Below are 19435 nucleotides of genomic sequence, written 5' to 3' on the forward strand. Positions count from 1 at the left end.
TAATAATAATAATAATAATAATAATAATAATAATAAGAAGAAGAAGAAGAAGAAGAAGAAGAAGAAGAAGAAGAAGAAGAAGAAGAAGAAGAAGAAGAAGAAGGAGGCAGCGTTGCGGCGTCGTAGCCCGTTGGCCGTTACCTACCTGTCCTGAGCCCGACCAATGATGACCTGTTCCCAGTAGAATCCAGCAAGGATCAACGTACTCCGGTCTCAAGGCACAAGCAGGCCAGCCCAGGCAGCAGGCAGCGTTCCGCCGCGGCCGGCCAACTCCACTCCTCGATCGTCACGAGACGCGCGCCTGTGACGACGGCCCGCTCCACCTGCTGGTCCCGTGTTGGACGGCGGCCAGATCTCGCCACGCGCACCACACCGCGTTTCCCCTTTCCACCCCCACGGCTGCCAGTCCCAGCCAGCCACAGCTCTCATTCTCCCAGTCCCAGCCCTCGTCAGAGAACAGCGGCCGCGCGTCCCTGCCCTTCTCGAGCACGGCGCAAAACCCTGTCCAGACATCCCCCAGCCAGCCCCAGCTCTCGTCGGAAGAAAAAAAAAACCCTAGCCCCAAGCGGCGCAAAACCCTAGAGGCGGCTCGATCAGGACGCTAGCTAGCTAGCTGCTTGGGTTCCGGCGAGGCGATGGAGCAAGAAGAAGTCGGCAGCGGCAGTAGCAGCGAGGCCGAGGAGGTGTTGCAGCTGGAGGACGCGGTGGGGCTGCTGGTGGAGCACCTGGTGGATCCGGTGCTGCCGCTCGGCCAGGTCGTCGACCGGGAGGACGCCCTGTCGCCTGAGACTCAGGAGGCCGTGGCGCGTCAGGTGAGGAACAAGCTCGCTTGCGTTGCGCCTCCGATCCTCCCCGTGCGATGATTCGTATGTTTTTTTTTTTTTGGTTTCCGGGCGTGCGATGATTCGTATTTGGTTCGGCGAGCTCCCGGCTTTCCTCCCCGTGTGCGAGTGCGATTCGTGTTCCGGGGCTGCGAATCTGCGATCCGATCCGTCCCCGCCGAATAGATGCAAAGCTCAACGCTCTCTCGATCTCCCGATCCGGCGGCCTCAGTCGAGCATGGCGGCGGCGTACTTCCAACGACTGACGACCATGGCCAACGGGGGCACCACCGTCGCACTGGGCAGGCCGGCTCGGGTGCTCGGCAGCCGCTGTTCGGCGTTTGGCGGGTCGGCCCCTCGCGGCCTCACCCTCTGGAGGCTGAGGTGTACTCGAGCGTGCGTGTGGTGTACTGGTGTGGAGAATGTAGCGGTAGAGGCCGGCACTGAGGGTCAAGGCTAACGATGTGGCAGTGTCCATGGCGTCTGTGCCTGGTTGCCGGGATGCCATGGCATGCCACAGACAGAGGGTCGAGGATGGAAAGCCGGAGATCTCGAGCAGGCAGGCGGCACCAGGAACTGCAATCTTTATCCAAAAAAAAACAGTTCCATGGTTGTAAAATTCATTTGTTTTTCCTGGGGTATTCATGTGCACATCAAAATACATATGTATATTGTCTTTTCAGGTGCATAAAATTTCAAAGCACCTGAACAGGGCCTTAGCTAGCGTTGGCTGCACTCTTTTTTTTTTGTCTTTCGTTTCGTTTTTTCAATTGCCCATCGAGCTGTGGCTTTCCTCATGGCTGCATCATATCATATGGAGCTTACTGTAGCTTATTTAGTTCATGCTTGGGGCTTTTGCGATTCGCTTTTGTTTTTTTTTTCATTAACCCGTCTGCGATTGTTTTTGTGGTTGTGCAGGTGCACGCGGTAGTTCTCCTGTACAATTACTACCACCGGAAGCAGTTCCCGCAGCTTCAATTTGCCAGTCCAGACCAGTTCTCCAAGTCCGCTTCCCTCACCGTCACCAACAAGAATCTGCTCATGTACCTGAATGGAGTAGGGGAGGCGGGGCTCTCGGTTACCGATAAGGCAATCATCGATGCCTGCGACATTGCCGAGGCGCTTGACGCCACCAAGGACTCCCCTGATATGATGATGTGGCCGATCTCCAAGGTTGCTGTTCTGCTTATCAATCAGACAAAGAATGTCTGCTTGCTCGAGCATGGATCCCAAACCAAGGGCGTCTGGTCTATGTTGGAGAAAGATATCGAGACTGCATTTGATGCTTCGCTCAACAATGAAAGGCCAGTGCAGGGGTTGAGTAATAAACCCATACCTCTTCCTTCTGTACCATACATGCTTCAGCAGATTGCATATTCAGAGGTCGAGCTAAAAACAGGTTGGTGCTATATACACTTGTACGGCTTTCGTCTTGAACTTATAGTGTATTTTATGTATGCACCCTTATTCCTTTTTTAATAACTAGGGCACTTGGATGCTGCCCCAATTTTAAGTAGAATTAATTGTAGTTCGCCCACAAGCACAGGGCCACAAGAGTATGGTCATTTTGTGGAGTTATAGGGTCAACATATACACGTGTTTGGTTTAGTCTAGGGTGTCAGCCAGGTTTTGCTCCATGCAAAAGCTGCCCCTGGCCTGGCTCGCCCCATGACAAAAAAATCTTGTTTTCATGGCCGCATGCATGGGCGAGCGGGCGGAGCATATTTGCTTAAAGACTGGCTGCATTTTCTTTTTCTGTGCATTTCTTTATTAATATATGCATCAAACCAAACAAATTAAAAACTCTGGTCCAGGTTGTTCCCGCGCAATGTATTTCTGTTATGCTATAATGGAAATGGGGGTTACCCGCCCAGTGTGAAAAAAAAAAGATTGTTTCCACGTGAGCAGCCAAAGATAAGTAGATAACCCTCCCTGCATGGATCCAGCATCGATGCTGAGGCCCTGGATGCTGAGCGAGCCAAGCTTAGACGGGAGGCCAACCAATGGCGTCCTAGAGTAACTTAGATTATGTACATGAGCTGCTGGCAATCAATGTTATTCTTTAAATTAATTACACCTGATTGTGTACTCCATACACAAGTTGCTCGGGAAGAGGAATTGTGTGCTTGATTTTATTGATTTTGCAAATTCTGTGCATGTGCTCGTATCTTTTGTATGTCTTAGCTATGTCTCACACAGTTTGTTTTAATAGGTATGAAGCGTACACAGTTGCGTTTTATCGAAGAACATCGGGTGTACTCACTGAGTAATAAAGGGACATCAACCATGTTGTTCATTCTGCACTATGATCAGACTGTCGACAGCAAGCTTAAGGAAATGCCTTTAGAAGCCCTGATCAAAAGGTTTGCTTTAACACTGTGCCTACTTTGTAACGTTGCATGATGTAGAACTAGTCAAATGTGTACAAAATATCAAGAAAGTGGCTAGATTGGCACCCAATTTCATAGATTAATATCTAAGATCAATGTCGATAGAGGCAGCATATCAAGAAAGTGGCTAGATTGATGCCCAATTTAAGGAATTCTGGGCACACCATAAGCAGATACTAATATAGAAACTTATGAGTAGTGACTGGGAGAGAATTAAGGGGTGATTGTGCTACGTCGTAGGCCTATCGATGAGGATGGCTTATTTAGGGACCAATTAAAGCCTCTATATAAGGAGAGGATATGTGTCAATCTAATCAAGCAAGAATTAGAAGAAAAAGGCCTTCTCTCTTGCTCGGCCGTGGGCAAGCCCCCCGGCTGACCCCCTCTTGCCATCGCAACCGTAATAGCCACCAAAACATCTCGTATATTGGAGATGCCAGGTTCAGTGAGCCGCCGCCGGATCCTATCGACAAGGCACTAATAACGACCGTGTGTCCCAGCAGGTGGCATCTTTCTAGGTGTGTCTAGAAGACCTGGACTCCTAACAACTGACAACCACCACTACCACCATAACCGGCACCCAACAGATACAAGCCTAGGGCAAGACGTTGAATCAAATCGAGCAACTGACCGTCATCATGACGGAACCGGCAGGGAAGCAGCGGTATGGCTGCAGGCTGCTACGCATGGCTCCTAGCATGTGGGTGGGTGTGGGAGATGCGTGATCTATAGCTGATTCAGCCCCGCACCCCTTTGTAGCAACTCCAAGCTGTGCATCACCGCATGGAGGACCTTGATCTTGTCTGTTGCGTCGGGGATCTTGGGCATGTTTTTCCCCCCTAGGCAGTGGACATGCTATTTTGCCTGCGGGCGGTGAACTAGAGTTTGTGGTAGAGGGTTGGGGAGGTGCAGCCCTCCTCATCGTCTCATCCCTGTGCCACACGGACCTACAGCCAATTGGTAGGGAGAAGGCATGGTGTCATAGGTAGGCAAGCACCGCGTAGCGTCAACGCATTCTACCACCCGTCACCACGAGGGTACCTCTGCTGTCTGCTGTTGTGACCACGCCCAAGTCTCAACACCCGCCAAACCAGGCCATGGGATCTAGGTGGCTGTACAAGTGCAGCTATCTGGTGTGTGGATGATGTTCACCTTATGTTCCGGAGGCAGCAAGTTAGGTTGCAGCTCGAGGAAGAGCTGCTTGTCCACAAGGGGTGTAGTTTAGACACAGCAAATCAGGAAAGTTGCTAGAATGGCGCCCAATTGAGGTGAATCCTAGGCGCACCATTAGGAGGTGCTAATATAGAACCTTAGCAGGAGTCATTGAAAGGGAACTAAGGGGTGACTCAGCTATGTCATGGGCCTATCTATAAGGATCACTTGCTTAGGGGTCAATTAAGCCTCTCTACACACTACTACATGATTAATTTTGCATGACAGTGCACTTTAATTAATAAGGCAACTACCTATTATATTAACAGAGGCAAGCACTTTAGGGCAACCACCTCTTAGGAGGATGCCTTAAGACGCCTGCCTCCGTTGATAGGTTAACCGAGGCAGGCAAAGCAACCACTTCCGCAGGTCTGGTTTGACCATGACCTTTGATTGGAGCGGTAGCATATTGCCCGCCTTCATTAACCACCTTCTCTTGCTCGGCCATGGCCAAGGCCCTTGGTCCGCCCCCTCTCTAGCCCTCGCAACGACAATAACCATCATAACAGATAATGTCAGCATTTGTTACTTTGCAAAATCACATTCCACCTGTTTCAAGATACTCTGTTTCATGTGTATATGGTATAATATTACTGACTGTCCCTCCTAAACGAGTTCCATTGCTTAGTGTTAATACACAATTTTTTATTCTTAGTAATTTATAAAAGTTTTCCTATTATATTTCTTCCTTTCCTCTGACAGGATGAGTGGTCCTATATTTGAATGTGGTCCATACCCAATAACGACATCTGTTGTTGACTGCTATCATTTACTGCCATATAAGGAGGTCCTGTTAAACATCATGAATAGGTATACATAAAGATTTATTTCAGCTGATTACGCATGACACCATTGATATCAAAATGTGTCTTCTTACAACTCTTTTAGGTTAATGACAAAAGATTACTCTTGACATGTTGTAGGGGCAGGCCTTTGGGTTCTTCACAGATGAAAGAAAGCAAGTCTAAAATGAAAAAAATAAACACAAACGTTTCAACTCCAAAGGAAAATAAGCATGTAGTAAAAGAAGTTCATGATAGTGGCACACAAAACTGTAGCAGCAGCAAAAACAGTAAGGACAGCAACATGAACTGCAAAAGAAAATCTGAAGCCTTCATGACTGAAGTTGCTAACTATGCAGAGCACAGGGATGGTCAGAGCCCCACAAAAGACTTACAAGGCAGTGAGTTTATCAATCTTATAGTATCTCACTACTTTGATTTTACTGATCCATTGGTGTTTCTCCACATCATTATGATAAAGTCACTTAATTTCAGGTGTCCAAATGGACAAGAACATAACAGACAACAACTCTAGAAATGTGCCCCAAGATATCATTCTGGTAAAGAACTCTGTATGAGCTTGAGAGAAAGATGCATTGAAATCAGGCGTGATGTTTCTAGTTCAATAATAATTAGTATATGCAAGTTTATGTGTTAAGCTTCAACTTAAAGAATTATTTATATTCCAGGGACCAGATATTGATCCTGTAACTAACAACCATGCCTTGAAAATCCAAAAGGAGAAAGTCATTCAAAAGTCTGGTAAGGACAATCCTATCCAAGAAAAAAGAATTTCTTTTCCCTATTGTATATAACTTCCATAATGATGCTCCCAAATCTTAACTTGTATACATCAAATTGCATTCAGGTGGCATCACAAGTAACATGAACGTTCAAATATATGTGACACTGCAATTACTTCAGAAGATGCGAGATGATACAGTATGTTACATATTGCAATTCATTTCTGAAGTTACAGTGATGCCTGTTGATCATATTTCTTCTTTTCCTTATTGATAAGCTAATGTGTACTCATCTTTGTCTATCTACGTTTCAGCTCCATGAGCATCTTGAGCTTGGAGATCGAAGCGCTGAGTACGAAATGGACATTCAAACAATCTTGACAGGTATTTTACCATTTCACATCTAAATCTAGATAAAATGGACAATAATAGTGTGAAATCAGATGATTTTGTGGCAAACAACTTGTCTTTCCATTCCACAATGTTATTAAACATCGCAAGATAACTTCAATTGGTGCAGAATAATTGTAGACCTATATACATAAACATAACTTTTCAATTGTGTGATTGTTTCTTATGAACCTTAATTTTTTGCCATCAAGTTATATCAAACCAGTGCATATATATCGTTCTCAAACCATGTGCAGAAACGGAGATGACGCCTAAAGTAACGTCAATCATAAAGAAATATGAGAATAGTTGGAAGATGATGGAAGTTGACAATCCAATTAGCTCTGAAGAAGGATGTAAAACCATGGACATAAAGAGGAAGAAACTCAAAGAAGCCATACTTCTACGCAATAAATGCCAGGTAAGATTACATCATGTAAATTATTGTCATGACAGCCTCTACAATCCTCTATCTCACAGTAGTCATTGCAGCAACTGGGTGACATATGTCGTGAGAGCAACTGGATTCTTCCAAGATACAAAGTACTTCCTTCAGTTACCGGTGGTATGTGGTTGAAACTCACTGATTTTTCAAGTTCCTGCGTGCCGTAGCATGGAGTCCATGGACCAAACAGGCATCAGAATAATGCAGTCAGATTTAGGCTTAACAGTCTGCTCTTCTTGCACTGGGAAACTGACATGCATATAGTGGGCGACATTTATCATTAAACCTACCTTAAACTCAGACTTTGATAGGTGCTTACACAAGTTATATCATACTATATGCATGATCTTAGCTCATACGTCCTAATCACAATTCAATTAGTCAAATGTCCGCTGGTAAATATAATCGGAATCTCTTTTTGCTCTAGCTCGGCTGCTTGGGCAAACTTTCTCATAGATTTTAATTCCTACATGTTCGATCTTTTATAGTTTGTACTCCTATATTGGCAGATATGTACCAGGCCAATGTCCACCTTATGGGCCCAGATTTCAACATGAGTGTAAATGGTGATATGAGGGTCACCCCTCATGAGGCACGGGACTCAGCAGCATCCAACATGCTCTGTCAGCTTCAACAGAAGGCAATGGAAGACTAGGAGAGCAGCATGTCTCCACACGACCCCTGCTCTGCTGATCCAAATCACCCTGATCATTTGACCAGAACAATTTCATTCAGATTGTTTAGTCGAGCGTTGCTACAAACAGAGGCATTCAGCACACTTGTGGTGTCCATATATGGGCATGTCCATGTGTGGATTTCATATGGTTGTATATGGAGGAGCAGATGTAATTTGATCTGGACAGCTACAATGTGGTGGGTTCTGACTCGCTACATGCTGTTGTTGTCTCTAGTGCCATTGTATGGCATGCTGGCAGGCTTCTAGTTGTGGTCGCAAGTCTTGTTCATAATGTAGCCTTAATGATGCTCTTGTTCCAGTTTATTTTGGTGCTTCTACATTTTGTTTTCGTGTTTTCTCTGTGGTTTATCATAAATGCTTTGGTAAGTGTAGGCTTCCCAATGCATTGTGATTATTTTCCTCATAAAATAAGTGCATAAGCATGGTCGTGAAAAAAAGAACATGCCATCCACAGAAAGTCAGGCAAGAGAGCAGTGCCATTAAATTCATTTTCTTCATTATAAACCATACTTATGTGGACGACATGAGTTAGATCATTAACTGAGAGATAGACGAGCCAGGATTTTAGGTGTTCATATTTTATATTAAGGGTGTTGGTATTGCTCATCCTTTCCACATGCATCATCTTTGGAATACATGATATATGTTATCTACGCTTAATCCCTTTTGGACATTAAAGTAGATACAGAGAAAATGCTGTGATCTTAGGTACAAAAAGAAGATATTATTATTTATAAAGTAAGGGTACAGATCGAGAAAAGGCTATAATAGTCTTCAATTATTCAATGGGGAAACAATATATATGTTGGCACAACACATGCATATGAATTTGCTCACCATGGGGAAGCAACTCACTCCAATCATATCTTGTCTATTTGCATGAATAAAAAACTAAAGCTGATGGTTCAAGGTGTTATTTTGAGACGTGTGGTACATAGATTTGCTTGATTGGGTGGAATGAGAGAACTCAGTAACTAAAGAAGCATGATTAATTTTCTTCATCTCATGCTTGTCCTCCTTTTACCTAGCCAACAAACCAGTAAACCAATGGTGTCGTGGAGTGCCAGACATCCTCAAGACACTAGTACGAAAAAGCTCTATGCAGGGGGTGGGATCCAATTTATATAGGTAGTTTCAGTTATTGAGCTCCAGTATAAAGAAAACGGTTGGCCTAACTCTAGAGCCGCCAGTGGAAACACATTTGCACTGGCGGTTTTCTTATCGTGCATTTGCACTGGTGATTCTCTTAAGTGAACCGCTAGTGTAAATGGATTTACACTAACGGTTCACTTAAGAAAACCATCAGTACAAATGCACCATTTGCACTGGTGGTTTCCTTAATAAAACCACCAAAATAAATTTACACTGGCAGTTCACTTAAGCAAGCCACTTCATGATATAAATACCCCTTCTTCCTCCCCGACCAGAACTGTTTCTTGCAACCACCTTCCATTCGAGACTATTTTGGAGGTCTAGATTTCACAAAATACAAGGGGAGAGGTTTTGATCTTTATTTTTTGGAAGAAGGTTGCTAAGAATGGTTAGTTTATGTCTCTCTTGCCTCTTTTTGTTCATTCTTACTCAATTTGAGCCATTTTTTGGATCTCGGGTTTCACCATATGTTAGAGAGAAGGGTAGCTAGGTCATTGTCTTTATTTCCTCAAATGAGGTTGCTTAAGATGGCTAGATGATATCTCTCCACTCTCCCTTTTCATGTTTGCTTCTCAATTTAGTTTATCCAAGATTTATTTAGTTGTTTCCATGAATGGTGTGTTCTTGTGTATTTATGTAGAGAGATAAATATAGGTTTTTTGTTAGTTTTTTAAATTATGTTACTTAGGTTTTTGTATTTATTTTCCAATTTGATTTAAGTATCCACTATGTATTTATGTTTCATGAATGGTGTTTTTATATGGAGAGAGAAAGATACGTATCTTACTTAAGATTTTATGTTTATTAATTGCAAAATATGAAAGAGATTTTGTTTGTTCACCATTATGATATTGACTAAGGTTACTTAGTATGGTTTTATTCTTCTAACTTTTAGCAAACTTAGCTTCGAGGTCTACAAATTGGAGAAAATATACAAGTGGCTAGGAGGTTTTCATTTTCATTCCTTCAAAGGTTAGTTAATTAATATCTTTAGACAATCATATTTGTTTTACATTGATTACAATCAATGCATTATATTTTTTATAGGTAACGATGGAGAGGTCATTCTAGATGTATAACTTATCAAGACTAGATCCATCATACATACCCGAGGTTCATAGGGTTATTGATGCCGCTAAGAACCATTCTTGGAGAACAAAGATGAAGCATATATAGTGTCCATGCATGGACTGCAAAAATATTGTTGTTTTTATGACACAGAATCAATCATTTCTCATCTAGTATGCCGAGGATTTATGAAGAATTACTTGATTTGGACAAAGCATGGAGAGGGTAGCTCTGCACCTTATACAACTAGAAACCCTGTGAACATCGATATGCTTGTTGACGGATTTCAATTCGTACACAAGACACAACAACCTTTTTCCCAGAGTGAACCTATTGTGCCAAATGTTACTGATCATGGTTTCGTTGGAGGAAATGAAGGTGTCAGAACTCATATTCTGCCAAATGTTACAGATGAGGAAGATGAAGAATTCTTAGAGGCAATATTGTGTCGTTATATGGATCCATCAATGTTCTTTATGAGAGGTATGGAGACCCTGATGAAGGCTGGAAAAGAGCCTTTCTATGATAAGTCTAAGGGTTGTACCAAAGAGTTCACGACGTTCCGGTCTGTGCTAAAGTTGTTGATGTTAAAAGCTAGACATGGTCTGTCTAATGTTGGCTTCGACATGTTCTTGAGTGTTACCGTAGCCATGCTTCCAAAGGAGAACAAAGTACCTGCTAACATGTATTATACAATGAAGCTAACAAGTCCGCAAAATATGGGTATCGTGCTAGTTCATAGAACAAAGGTATGATTACCTTCTTCTGTGATTGTAGGACTCAATTTTATGTACACCATAAAGTAAAGAACACATAAAGCAAGGCAAATTTCAATTGAAATCAATGGTTTTGTCACACAAAAATAGAAAACCAGACTGTCCCATAGTGTAATACCCGATTTTAAGGACAAAATCAGATATGCACCATATGTGAGTCTTAGAAGTCAAATCTCACATATAGCTACAAATAAAGCGTAATATCAAAAGACAATGCATAAATACAATACGTACATAATATAAAAGAGATAACCTTTGATAGCAAATAGCGGATAGATAACTCCAAACTTTGGGTATTAACATCTATCTACAGGACCCAACTAACTGGTTGATCACAAGCCTAACACTCCTCCTGAAGTATAGGGGAAATAGCAAGAGTAAGTCCATGTCGAACTCAACAAGTATAGCAACTAGATTGTATAGATCCCACAATCTCATGATCAATGCGACATAAATAATGTAAAGCATTAAACAATAATTAATGAGTATATTAACACAACAAGAATCATCACCCTTAGCGTAAGAATCCCGAAGGCCGCTCTTGACCGTGAGCACGGCTAGTATACCAGTTTTAACACTCTACAGAGGTTGCACATCTTTACCCATGAGTCATGATTGATCCTTTTGCTCGAGGTCGCGAGTCTCTTAACCCCCTTCCTAGGGAGGCCGGCACGGATCACTATAAAGCCTTTCAAAAGTTCGTCTAACATGTTAGGGCCACAAGATTTCCCGGGCGCGCAGATATAGATGCCCCCCTTCCAAATGGCATAATAACACGCAACCTATACACATAAGGACAAAGGCTCGCACTATACCCATAACAGCAAGCCCCTCTAGCGCCCTTTCGGATAACCGCTAACAAGCTAGAAAAGGTCTTCATACTGAGCTAAAGCCAGAGCCATTATAGCCTTCATGTTTGCACTATTGTCCCGGTTATCACTTACAGATAAATCATCAAGTGGCTAAAAAGTCATTTTTATCATTCATTACTTAACATTAATCTAGTCACAGGATCATGGTCACAGAGTTAAAACCCAAATGTTATACTTGCCTTAATCTAAATGTCCTTGTTGATTTTGCTGGTCTTACTAGTTGTCCAAGGCTCTAATCTTGATCACTGAAGCACTCTTGATCACCACGAGTTTCTCACCGTCTAAATCCGATCATCGATCACCAACACAAACATCAGAGACAACATACACGAAGCAAACAAGACTACTATTAGAACAGTACACCAATCATATAAAAACAGTATGAAAAGTTTATAAAATGATTCTACGCATCCCTACGAACTCACAGACATAAAATCACGAAAATCGGAGTTAAAACGGAGAAGTTACGAATTTTCTAAGATTTTATATAGAAAAGTAATTAATTAAATAATATCATGAAAATAAAAAGTTTCAAACTGAGAGAACAATACTACTAACATGTAGAGCTCGTGATTACGAAACCAATGCAATTTGAATGGGTCAATTCGGAGTTAAAATGAATGTTTTATGGCCAAAGAAAATCAGTGGCAAACTTGTAATTTGCTGAAAACGTATTTTGAACCAAACCCGAGGTGAATTACGTTTTTCAAGTCAGATAGCGTATTTTGGATTTAGACCGAACTGAGTTACGCTTTTAAAACCAAAAAGCATATTTTCAAAAGGCGCCAGGGGACCGCGGGTTTGATTCTTAAATACTCCAGGAACTCTTTAGTAAAATTGACACCGAACCGTTACCTTCTATTTCTAGCAGCTGGATTTTGATCTAACGGCTTGGATCGCTGTAGGGGAAAACGGCCGACCGGCTCGCCGGAGCAGAGCACCAGCGCGGTGGCGCCATTGGAGCACGTCACCGGAGTTCAAGAACTCCCGCTGCCGTCCACCAAAAACAAAACCGAGTACACCGAAATGTAGAGGAGCTTCACGCGAACGCACCTAGGGGATCGTTTCGGCCTATGAGTGGGCAGAGAGCTAGCGCCGCGGTGGGGGACGAGTGCGGCCTCGGCGAGATCCGAACTTCAGCGTTCGTGGCGGCTAAGGCTCGATTTTGTGGCGGAAACGGAAAGCAAGCGCGCGGGGTACGATGCTTAGGACTTTATAGGGGTCGGGGAAAGCAAATCCTGCCTAAATCGGGATTGGGTTGGTTGGGGGAGAAGTCCTTCTCGGACACACGTGAGGAAGGTGAAAGGAGGGGAGGGAGTGTCGCTGACGTGCGGGGTCCACTTGGCAGTGACTACTAGAGAAAGGGGGAGAACGCGGGGTAGGCTGGGCCGCGGTTCTAGCTGGGCTGGGCGCGTGCGCTGGCTTGGGCCGAGGCCGCTTGCTGGGCCCAGACCGCGAGGAGGGAGAGGGAAAATGAGCTGGGCCTTCGGGCCAAAGTTTCGGGAAGGAGGGATTTTCTCTTTTCATTTTTTTTTTGTTTTCCCTTTCTTTTAAAAACCTATTTCAAAACATTTTCAAAACCAAATTTGAAACCATTTCAAAACCAGTTTGAATTATCCTAAATTTGATTAAATTCACACAATACAATAAAATACATGCTCCAGCATGAATGCACATCCATGTTGCAAAATTCTATGATGAGTTTTATTTTAATAAAAATATTATTTTCCTATGTTTCATGAGCACAAAATACAGATTTAAATCAAATCCTTCTATTCTAAAGACTTGCATAATTTAGGGTGTTACACATAGTATGATATGAACAAATGCATAGAGTAGACCTCTCAAACACTGTATGCTTGTTCTAATGCTAGTTTTGCCATTGTCCACCCAATGGTCAAAACTCTAAAGGACTTTGCATACTTTTGCTGCAACGTATGGAAAGATCCTGGATTGCTAATGGGACACGATTTTCTCACAGATGTTCATCAGAGGAGTTGAAGACTTCATGTATGCAGTGAAACAAAGATACCCAGGGCGCCAAAACATCCCTTGCATGTGTGCACATTGTATTAACCATGTGGAGAAATATTGGACCAGGTGAAGGAAGACATATTTTTAAATGGCATGGCATCCATATACACCACATGTCATTAGAGGAGCACGATGGCAGTGTCGATGTTCTGGCCTTGGGCCCACACGATAGAGAAGGAAAGGGGGAAGGAGGTGATGGATGGGGACAGAGTGGTGACGGCAATGTCATTTCTAGTGGTGACAACAATGTCATTTCCACCTGACCCCACATGATGGTGAGAGGGATGGGGGGAGCAGAACGATGATGGTGGTGGCCGTGCTAGTGACAAAAATAAGGGAGTCACTAAGCTCGCCGAGGTGGGTTAAGCTGATTGTGTCAGTCTCTAGTGGTGTCGGACGAGTGCTGGACAGTGCTCATGGGGTCACGACATAGCTGGTGGTAGGATCTCTGATGGCAGCGAGTGCCCACGGCGGTGGTGGCGGCTTGCCAAAGGGATTACGACGGCACCATGTGGTGGACTCAGCCCTAGAGGCCCTAACTTAAACAACTAACTTTGCGTACATGTGTGCGAGTGTGTGGGGAGTGTAGGGGTGGTGGTGGAGTGCCCGACCGAACCGTAGTCAATGGTGGCCACCATGGCTGGTGGCTCGGCGGGCACAATGCTCATTTGTAGTATGACATAGTGGCCTAGACTACAAACTAGCTATAGCAAAAGGAAGAGGAGGAAGCTTAGTGACTCACCATCTATAGAAACAGCAAGAGGAAAAGCTTGGGGACCCACTGGAAACCCAAATTTTGGCCAAGGACACAACAGTGAAGAAGAAGAAAGGTGGCGACGCTCATGGCACTGACAAACTCTGATTTGTGGAAAATTGAAAGACAGTGGAGAGGAAGAGGGAAGAGGTGGAATAGAGAGGGAAAATGGCAAGGTGAAAGTGTCACTGGTCAGGCCTATTTATGGGTCCATTAGGTCGGCTCCCGTGGTGAAATATTTTCCCCGGGCTCTTGTCCACCACGCGTGCTTATGGTTGACCTTGTCGGGTCACTTTGCAACAGTTGGCGTTTGCCCATGCACATGGTGAAACGCCTTGGTGGCTCAATGCGGAGGTGACCATGGCGTCAGTGTTGACGAGTTCATAGTGAGGGTGGAGAGGGGCGTGAGGAGGGGAAAGGAGGGCACCACGGATCACGTGGTCACATCATGTCGCCATTTACCTCCGCTGGCAGCAGGGAGCTAACGGAGCGTTAACACACGGCGTTGTGCCGTGTACGGCTACCAGTTGAGCTGACGTGCAGGGCCCTGGCATTGGTGTAGGAGAGAGGGAGAAGGGAGAGGCGTGGGTTAGGCCAGGCCTGGCGCTAGGCCATGGGAGCTGTAGCACTAGCTAGGCTGGCCCACGCGAGAGAAGGGAAGGGGAGAGGGGAGGGAGATGGGCTGCTGGTGCGGGACGAGTGAGAGAGAGGGAAAGAGATTGAGCCCACGTGGCTTTTCTTATTTTCCTTTCTCTTTTCTATTTCCCAGATTATGTATGCCAATGTTTACATGATTTTGAATTTAAATTCGAATGCATGAGTGTGCAAAAGTGTACCACCATAAGTTGAACAAGTCAAGCAAGCATTCACACAAAGTTTAACGCATCAAGTTTTGTTTCCCTATGTTAATTTATTTGCAAATATTACCTAGGTTATTGGTTACATATTCTAATTCCAATGCAAAGTTTTAAAAAGTTCAAACTTTTAGTTGTATTTGAATTAGGTCAAATTTTTAGGGTGTTACAATGATGATTATGTCTAGGGGACTCTCTGATGCTAATGTGAACTTTTTTATCATGTTCCAATTGTAAGAAATTTTGGTTGTTATAGATATATTCCTTTTGCGAGAATTTTTACAATGGTTATGGAAAAATAGACGGCTCATGAGGACCAATCCAATGGCTAAAAGATAGAGGAACCGATTGGAGAGGCAAGTGGAACCATATGCACTAATTGTGTACTAAAATTGGTGGGATCAGCCCTTAGAAAAGATGGGATAATTATATTTTCAAAATATATATATAATTTAGGGTAGAATGGTAAATGTATAATAGAAAAATAATGTCTGAGTACTTTAGGGACGATTGAAGTAGTATAGTTTGTGATATGTATTTCTCAGATCCAGACTACACCAACCTAGCCACTCTCTCGTCTCTCTATTCTCGGTTCTCACCGAGTCCGTGCTGCGGTGGCACTGGCTGCTAGGGCGAGGGCCCGGCGAGCACAAGGGCAGGCTGCGGCAGCTAGGGCACGCAATCCATCATAACCATAGATATGTAAGTGATATGTTCAGTAATAACTATAGATGTTATAACATAGAATCAACTTAATGCAGGACATGTCGGACATGGAAACAGACTACTGTAAGGAAGAAGAACAAAGGCTACTATAAGGAAGAAGGACAAGGCGACAGTCCCATGCCATGAAGACACGTTCTCTCCATACTCCAAGGAAGAAGAACATGGTGACAGTCCCTCTGCACTTCGTCCTTTTAGGTTGTATTATGTTTTGGTTCGAAGTTAGACTCAATGTGTTATATTTTTTTAAAAGTTAGGTTGGAAATTTGATTATATTAATTAAAGATGTGTGTGTTAGAACTCTACGTCTGTTGCAATCTTAAGGAAGCTAATGAGCTGTGCAATGCTACGGCTTGGTGTTATTCTGTCATGGTTATGTGTTGGTCATGGTTATGTGTTGGTCATGGTTATGTGTTGCTCTATAGCTCGCAGAATCACGATGAGTGACATTTTCAGATCAAGCACATGCAGTTAGAAAATTTTCTTTGGAAATTTTAGCCATGTATACCTTCAGTTCTAGTTGACGTCTGCTTGTAATTATTCTTTTCAGATCAAGCACATGCTTGTAATTTTAGCCATGTGTTGGTCATGGTCATGTGTTTTTTTTAGCGAGCTGCTTTGGCCTGATGCTGATCCACGGCCAAGTGAAGTGGATCAGGTTTTTGCAGAGGCACGTCCATGTTTTTGCAGAGGCACATCCACTTGAAATCCAGCATCACCACCAGTCCACACAAGACATATGATAGTACTGCGTGTCATATGCCTAATCTTTCAGCAGCTTCACATCTACGAGATGGTTGCCCGTATGCCAAATGGTAATACAATGCAGAACGACTGAAAAAGGCTGGTAATTAATCTGCCACTGTCCTTGTAGAGGTACAATGCTTCATACACTGGGAAATCCAGTGCTACTAGTAGCACAAAGACGCACATACAACCAAGTTATTTTGATTTGATTTAAGAAAATGATAAATACTTAAAAAGATCATGTAGCCAGATCCATGTTGTTTCTCCATCCAGCTGTTACATTTGTCCATGCGAATTGTCTTAGTTCAAGAAAAAATAATAAATGCAAAATGTTATCTAAATACTTTGAAATTATAAAAATGTATTGAACATAGAACACAAATAGGGCGAATGGCAAAGACAAATGCTTCCATCAGCACTCCTCAGCTCGTAGCTATTTCTCTCAGCTTATCTTCAACAATCTCCATGGGAAGGGAACCATCAACCACCTTTATCAGAAACTAAATGAGTTATCCTTCAGATTCATTAACAAAAGCACATCTATGGTCTAGAGCACTATCAAAAACTAGAAAATAAAAAACCACAAGGACTAAGCACACTACACATTTCTTCTATGTTAGTGATAGACAATAGCCAAACAGGCTCTGTATTGCTTAAGGACGATATTACATGTGAGTTTACATATAAATAGAGAGGAGGAGGGTGGCCCAAAGGGCCAGCCGAGTCCCAAGGGGCTAGCCAAGTCCCAAGGGGCCAGCTGGGCATTAACTCTGCACATCTAAGGGGTCAGCCAAGTCCCAAGGGGCCAGCTGGGCATTAACTCTGCACAACTAGCTAGGAGATTACACAAGTAACTAGGTAATTAAAGTAGAAAACAATTAATTCTAACAACCCCCCCCCCCCCGCGCAGTCTGATCGTCGGTGGAGCGGACGTTTAGACTGGAGCGAAAATCCATGAAGATAGAGGAAGGGAGCCCCTTGGTGAAGACATCTGCGAACTACGACGTGGTGGGCACATGAAGGACACGGACTGCACCCATGGCGACACGTTCACGGACGAAGTGGAGATCGATTTCCACATGCTTGGTGCGCTGATGTTGAACGGGGTTGGTGGAGAGGTAGCAGGCGCTGACATTGTCGCAGTAGATGAGGCATGCGGAGTCCAGGGGATGGTGAAGTTCCTGGAGCAGTTGCCGCAGCCAAGTGGCTTCAGCGACGCCGTTAGCAACAGCCCGGTATTCAGCTTCGGCACTGGATTGGGAGACAGTGGGCTGCCGCTTGGATGACCAGGAGACCAGGTTGCCCCCGAGGTAGACGGCGTAGCCGGAGGTGGAGCGGCGGGTGTCTGGACAACCGGCCCAATCAGCATCGGTGTACACACGGAGCTGTGTTGGGGCTGTTCGGGGAATGACCAGACCATGGCTGAGGGTGCCCTGAAGATAGCGAAGGATCCGCTTGGCAGCGACAAGGTGAGTCTCTCGCGGATCATGCATATGAAGGCATACTTGTTGGACGGCGTAAGCAATGTCAGGCCGAGTGAAGGTGAGGTACTGGAGGGCACCCACAAGGCTGCGATAAGTAGTGGGATCAGCAACACATGGGCCGGCATCAGGTGGTACTTTTGCACAAGTGTCAACTGGAGTGGAGCAAGGCTTGCAGTCACTCATGCCAAGGCGAGCAAGTATGTCCAGAGTGTACTGACGCTGTGAAAGAAGAATAGAATCCCTGTGGCACTGAACAGTAATGCCAAGAAAGTGATGTAGAGGTCCAAGATCCTTCATGGCAAACACCTTTTTCAGTGCAGCAATGACACGGTGCAGGAGCTGCTGAGATGAGGCTGTGAGCACAATGTCATCCACATATAACAGCAAGTAGACTTTCTCGGTGCCACGGTTGAATATGAAGAGAGAAGTGTCCGACTTGGCCTCAGTGAATCCCAGTGAGATCAGAAAAGAGGCAAAGCGACTGTACAAGGCCCGCGGAGCTTGCTTCAAGCCGTAGAGGGATTTGTTGAGTCTGCAGACATGATCTGGTAGTGCAGGATCAGCGAACCCAGTAGGCTAAGAGCAGTATACTGTTTCTGAGAGCGTCCCATGGAGGAAAGCGTTCTTCACATCAAGTTGATGAATCGGCCAATCCCTAGAGTGTGCCACCGTGATGACTGTGCGAACAGTGGCCGGCTTAACAATCGGGCTGAAGGTTTCATCGTAGTCAACACCGGGGCGTTGAGTGAATCCCCAAAGTACCCAACGAGCCTTGTATCTCTCCAATGAGCCATCTGCATGGAACTTGTGCTTGAAAATCCATTTTCCAGTAACAACGTTAGCCTTGGCAGGGCGGGGGATGAGGTCCCAAGTGTGGTTGTCCTGAAGAGCTGCATATTCATCTTCCATGGCCTGGCGCCAATGAGGATCAGCAAGAGCATCACGACAGGACCGCGGTAGTGGTGACAAGGCCTCGGTATGCAAGGCGAGGCGAGGCTACCGGTAGCCTATTTTTCCACGGGTCGCCATGCCGTGGGAGTTGGCGACCGGCGGAATGGAAACAGCACCAGCAGGGACCGGAGGGTCGCTCTTGACATAGCGAGGTGGAGAGGGGACCATGCTGGAGCGTCGAGGAGGGGCTCCTGTCAGGCGCTCCAGTGGTGGGGCAGGAGCAAGAGCGCGTCTGTTGTAGACATGAATTATAGGAGGCTTCTGAAGCGCAATAACAGGGAGGGGAGCGTGCCTGCTGTAGACGTGGACGACGGGTGGAGCCAGGAAGACCGGTGCAGGGGATTCCTGCACAGGGGACGCCTGCTCATGGACAGAGGACGTCGAGGGACCCCCTGCACACAGCCAGTGGCGCCGGAGTGGACGGTGCTGCCAGCACCGGTGCCTTGGACGCCGGCATGCCTGCGCGTGCCAGAGGCACCGGCTGGTAGGGGGCAGCAGCGCCTGGTGTACCTGCAGGAAGAGGACACACTGGAATAGTGT

The 19435-nt window shown here is 44.9% G+C and overlaps 2 protein-coding genes across 2 annotated transcripts; one reads left to right on the top strand and one right to left on the bottom strand.

Moving 5' to 3' along the window:
• On the top strand, positions 636-7438 carry LOC8066334. The gene is made up of 9 exons (XM_021466091.1): positions 636-812; positions 1740-2220; positions 5701-5765; positions 5895-5967; positions 6074-6147; positions 6263-6332; positions 6596-6759; positions 6831-6903; positions 7293-7438. The coding sequence occupies exons 1-9, from the start codon at positions 636-638 to the stop codon at positions 7436-7438; spliced, it is 1323 nt and encodes a 440-aa protein (XP_021321766.1).
• On the bottom strand, positions 17459-18853 carry LOC110437611 (uncharacterized mitochondrial protein AtMg00810-like). Its single transcript, XM_021466092.1, has 2 exons — positions 18536-18853; positions 17459-18448 (listed from the first exon to the last, which is right to left on the bottom strand). Exons 1-2 carry the CDS (start codon positions 18851-18853, stop codon positions 17459-17461), a joined length of 1308 nt encoding a protein of 435 aa, XP_021321767.1.

The sequence above is a fragment of the Sorghum bicolor genome, chromosome 8 (genome assembly GCF_000003195.3).
Source record: "Sorghum bicolor cultivar BTx623 chromosome 8, Sorghum_bicolor_NCBIv3, whole genome shotgun sequence".
In the NCBI taxonomy this organism is placed as follows: Eukaryota; Viridiplantae; Streptophyta; class Magnoliopsida; order Poales; family Poaceae; genus Sorghum; species Sorghum bicolor.

Coding starts and splice junctions, on each gene's coding strand:
- LOC8066334 (XM_021466091.1), top strand. CDS start 636: ATGGAGCAAGAAGAAGTCGGCAGCGGCAGTAGCAGCGAGGCCGAGGAG. Junction 5,766..5,894: donor TGCCCCAAGATATCATTCTG/GTAAAGAACTCT, acceptor TTTATATTCCAG/GGACCAGATATTGATCCTGT. Junction 6,760..6,830: donor TTCTACGCAATAAATGCCAG/GTAAGATTACAT, acceptor TAGTCATTGCAG/CAACTGGGTGACATATGTCG.
- LOC110437611 (XM_021466092.1), bottom strand. CDS start 18,853: ATGGAAGATGAATATGCAGCTCTTCAGGACAACCACACTTGGGACCTC. Junction 18,449..18,535: donor ATGGGACGCTCTCAGAAACA/GTATACTGCTCT, acceptor TACGGCTTGAAG/CAAGCTCCGCGGGCCTTGTA.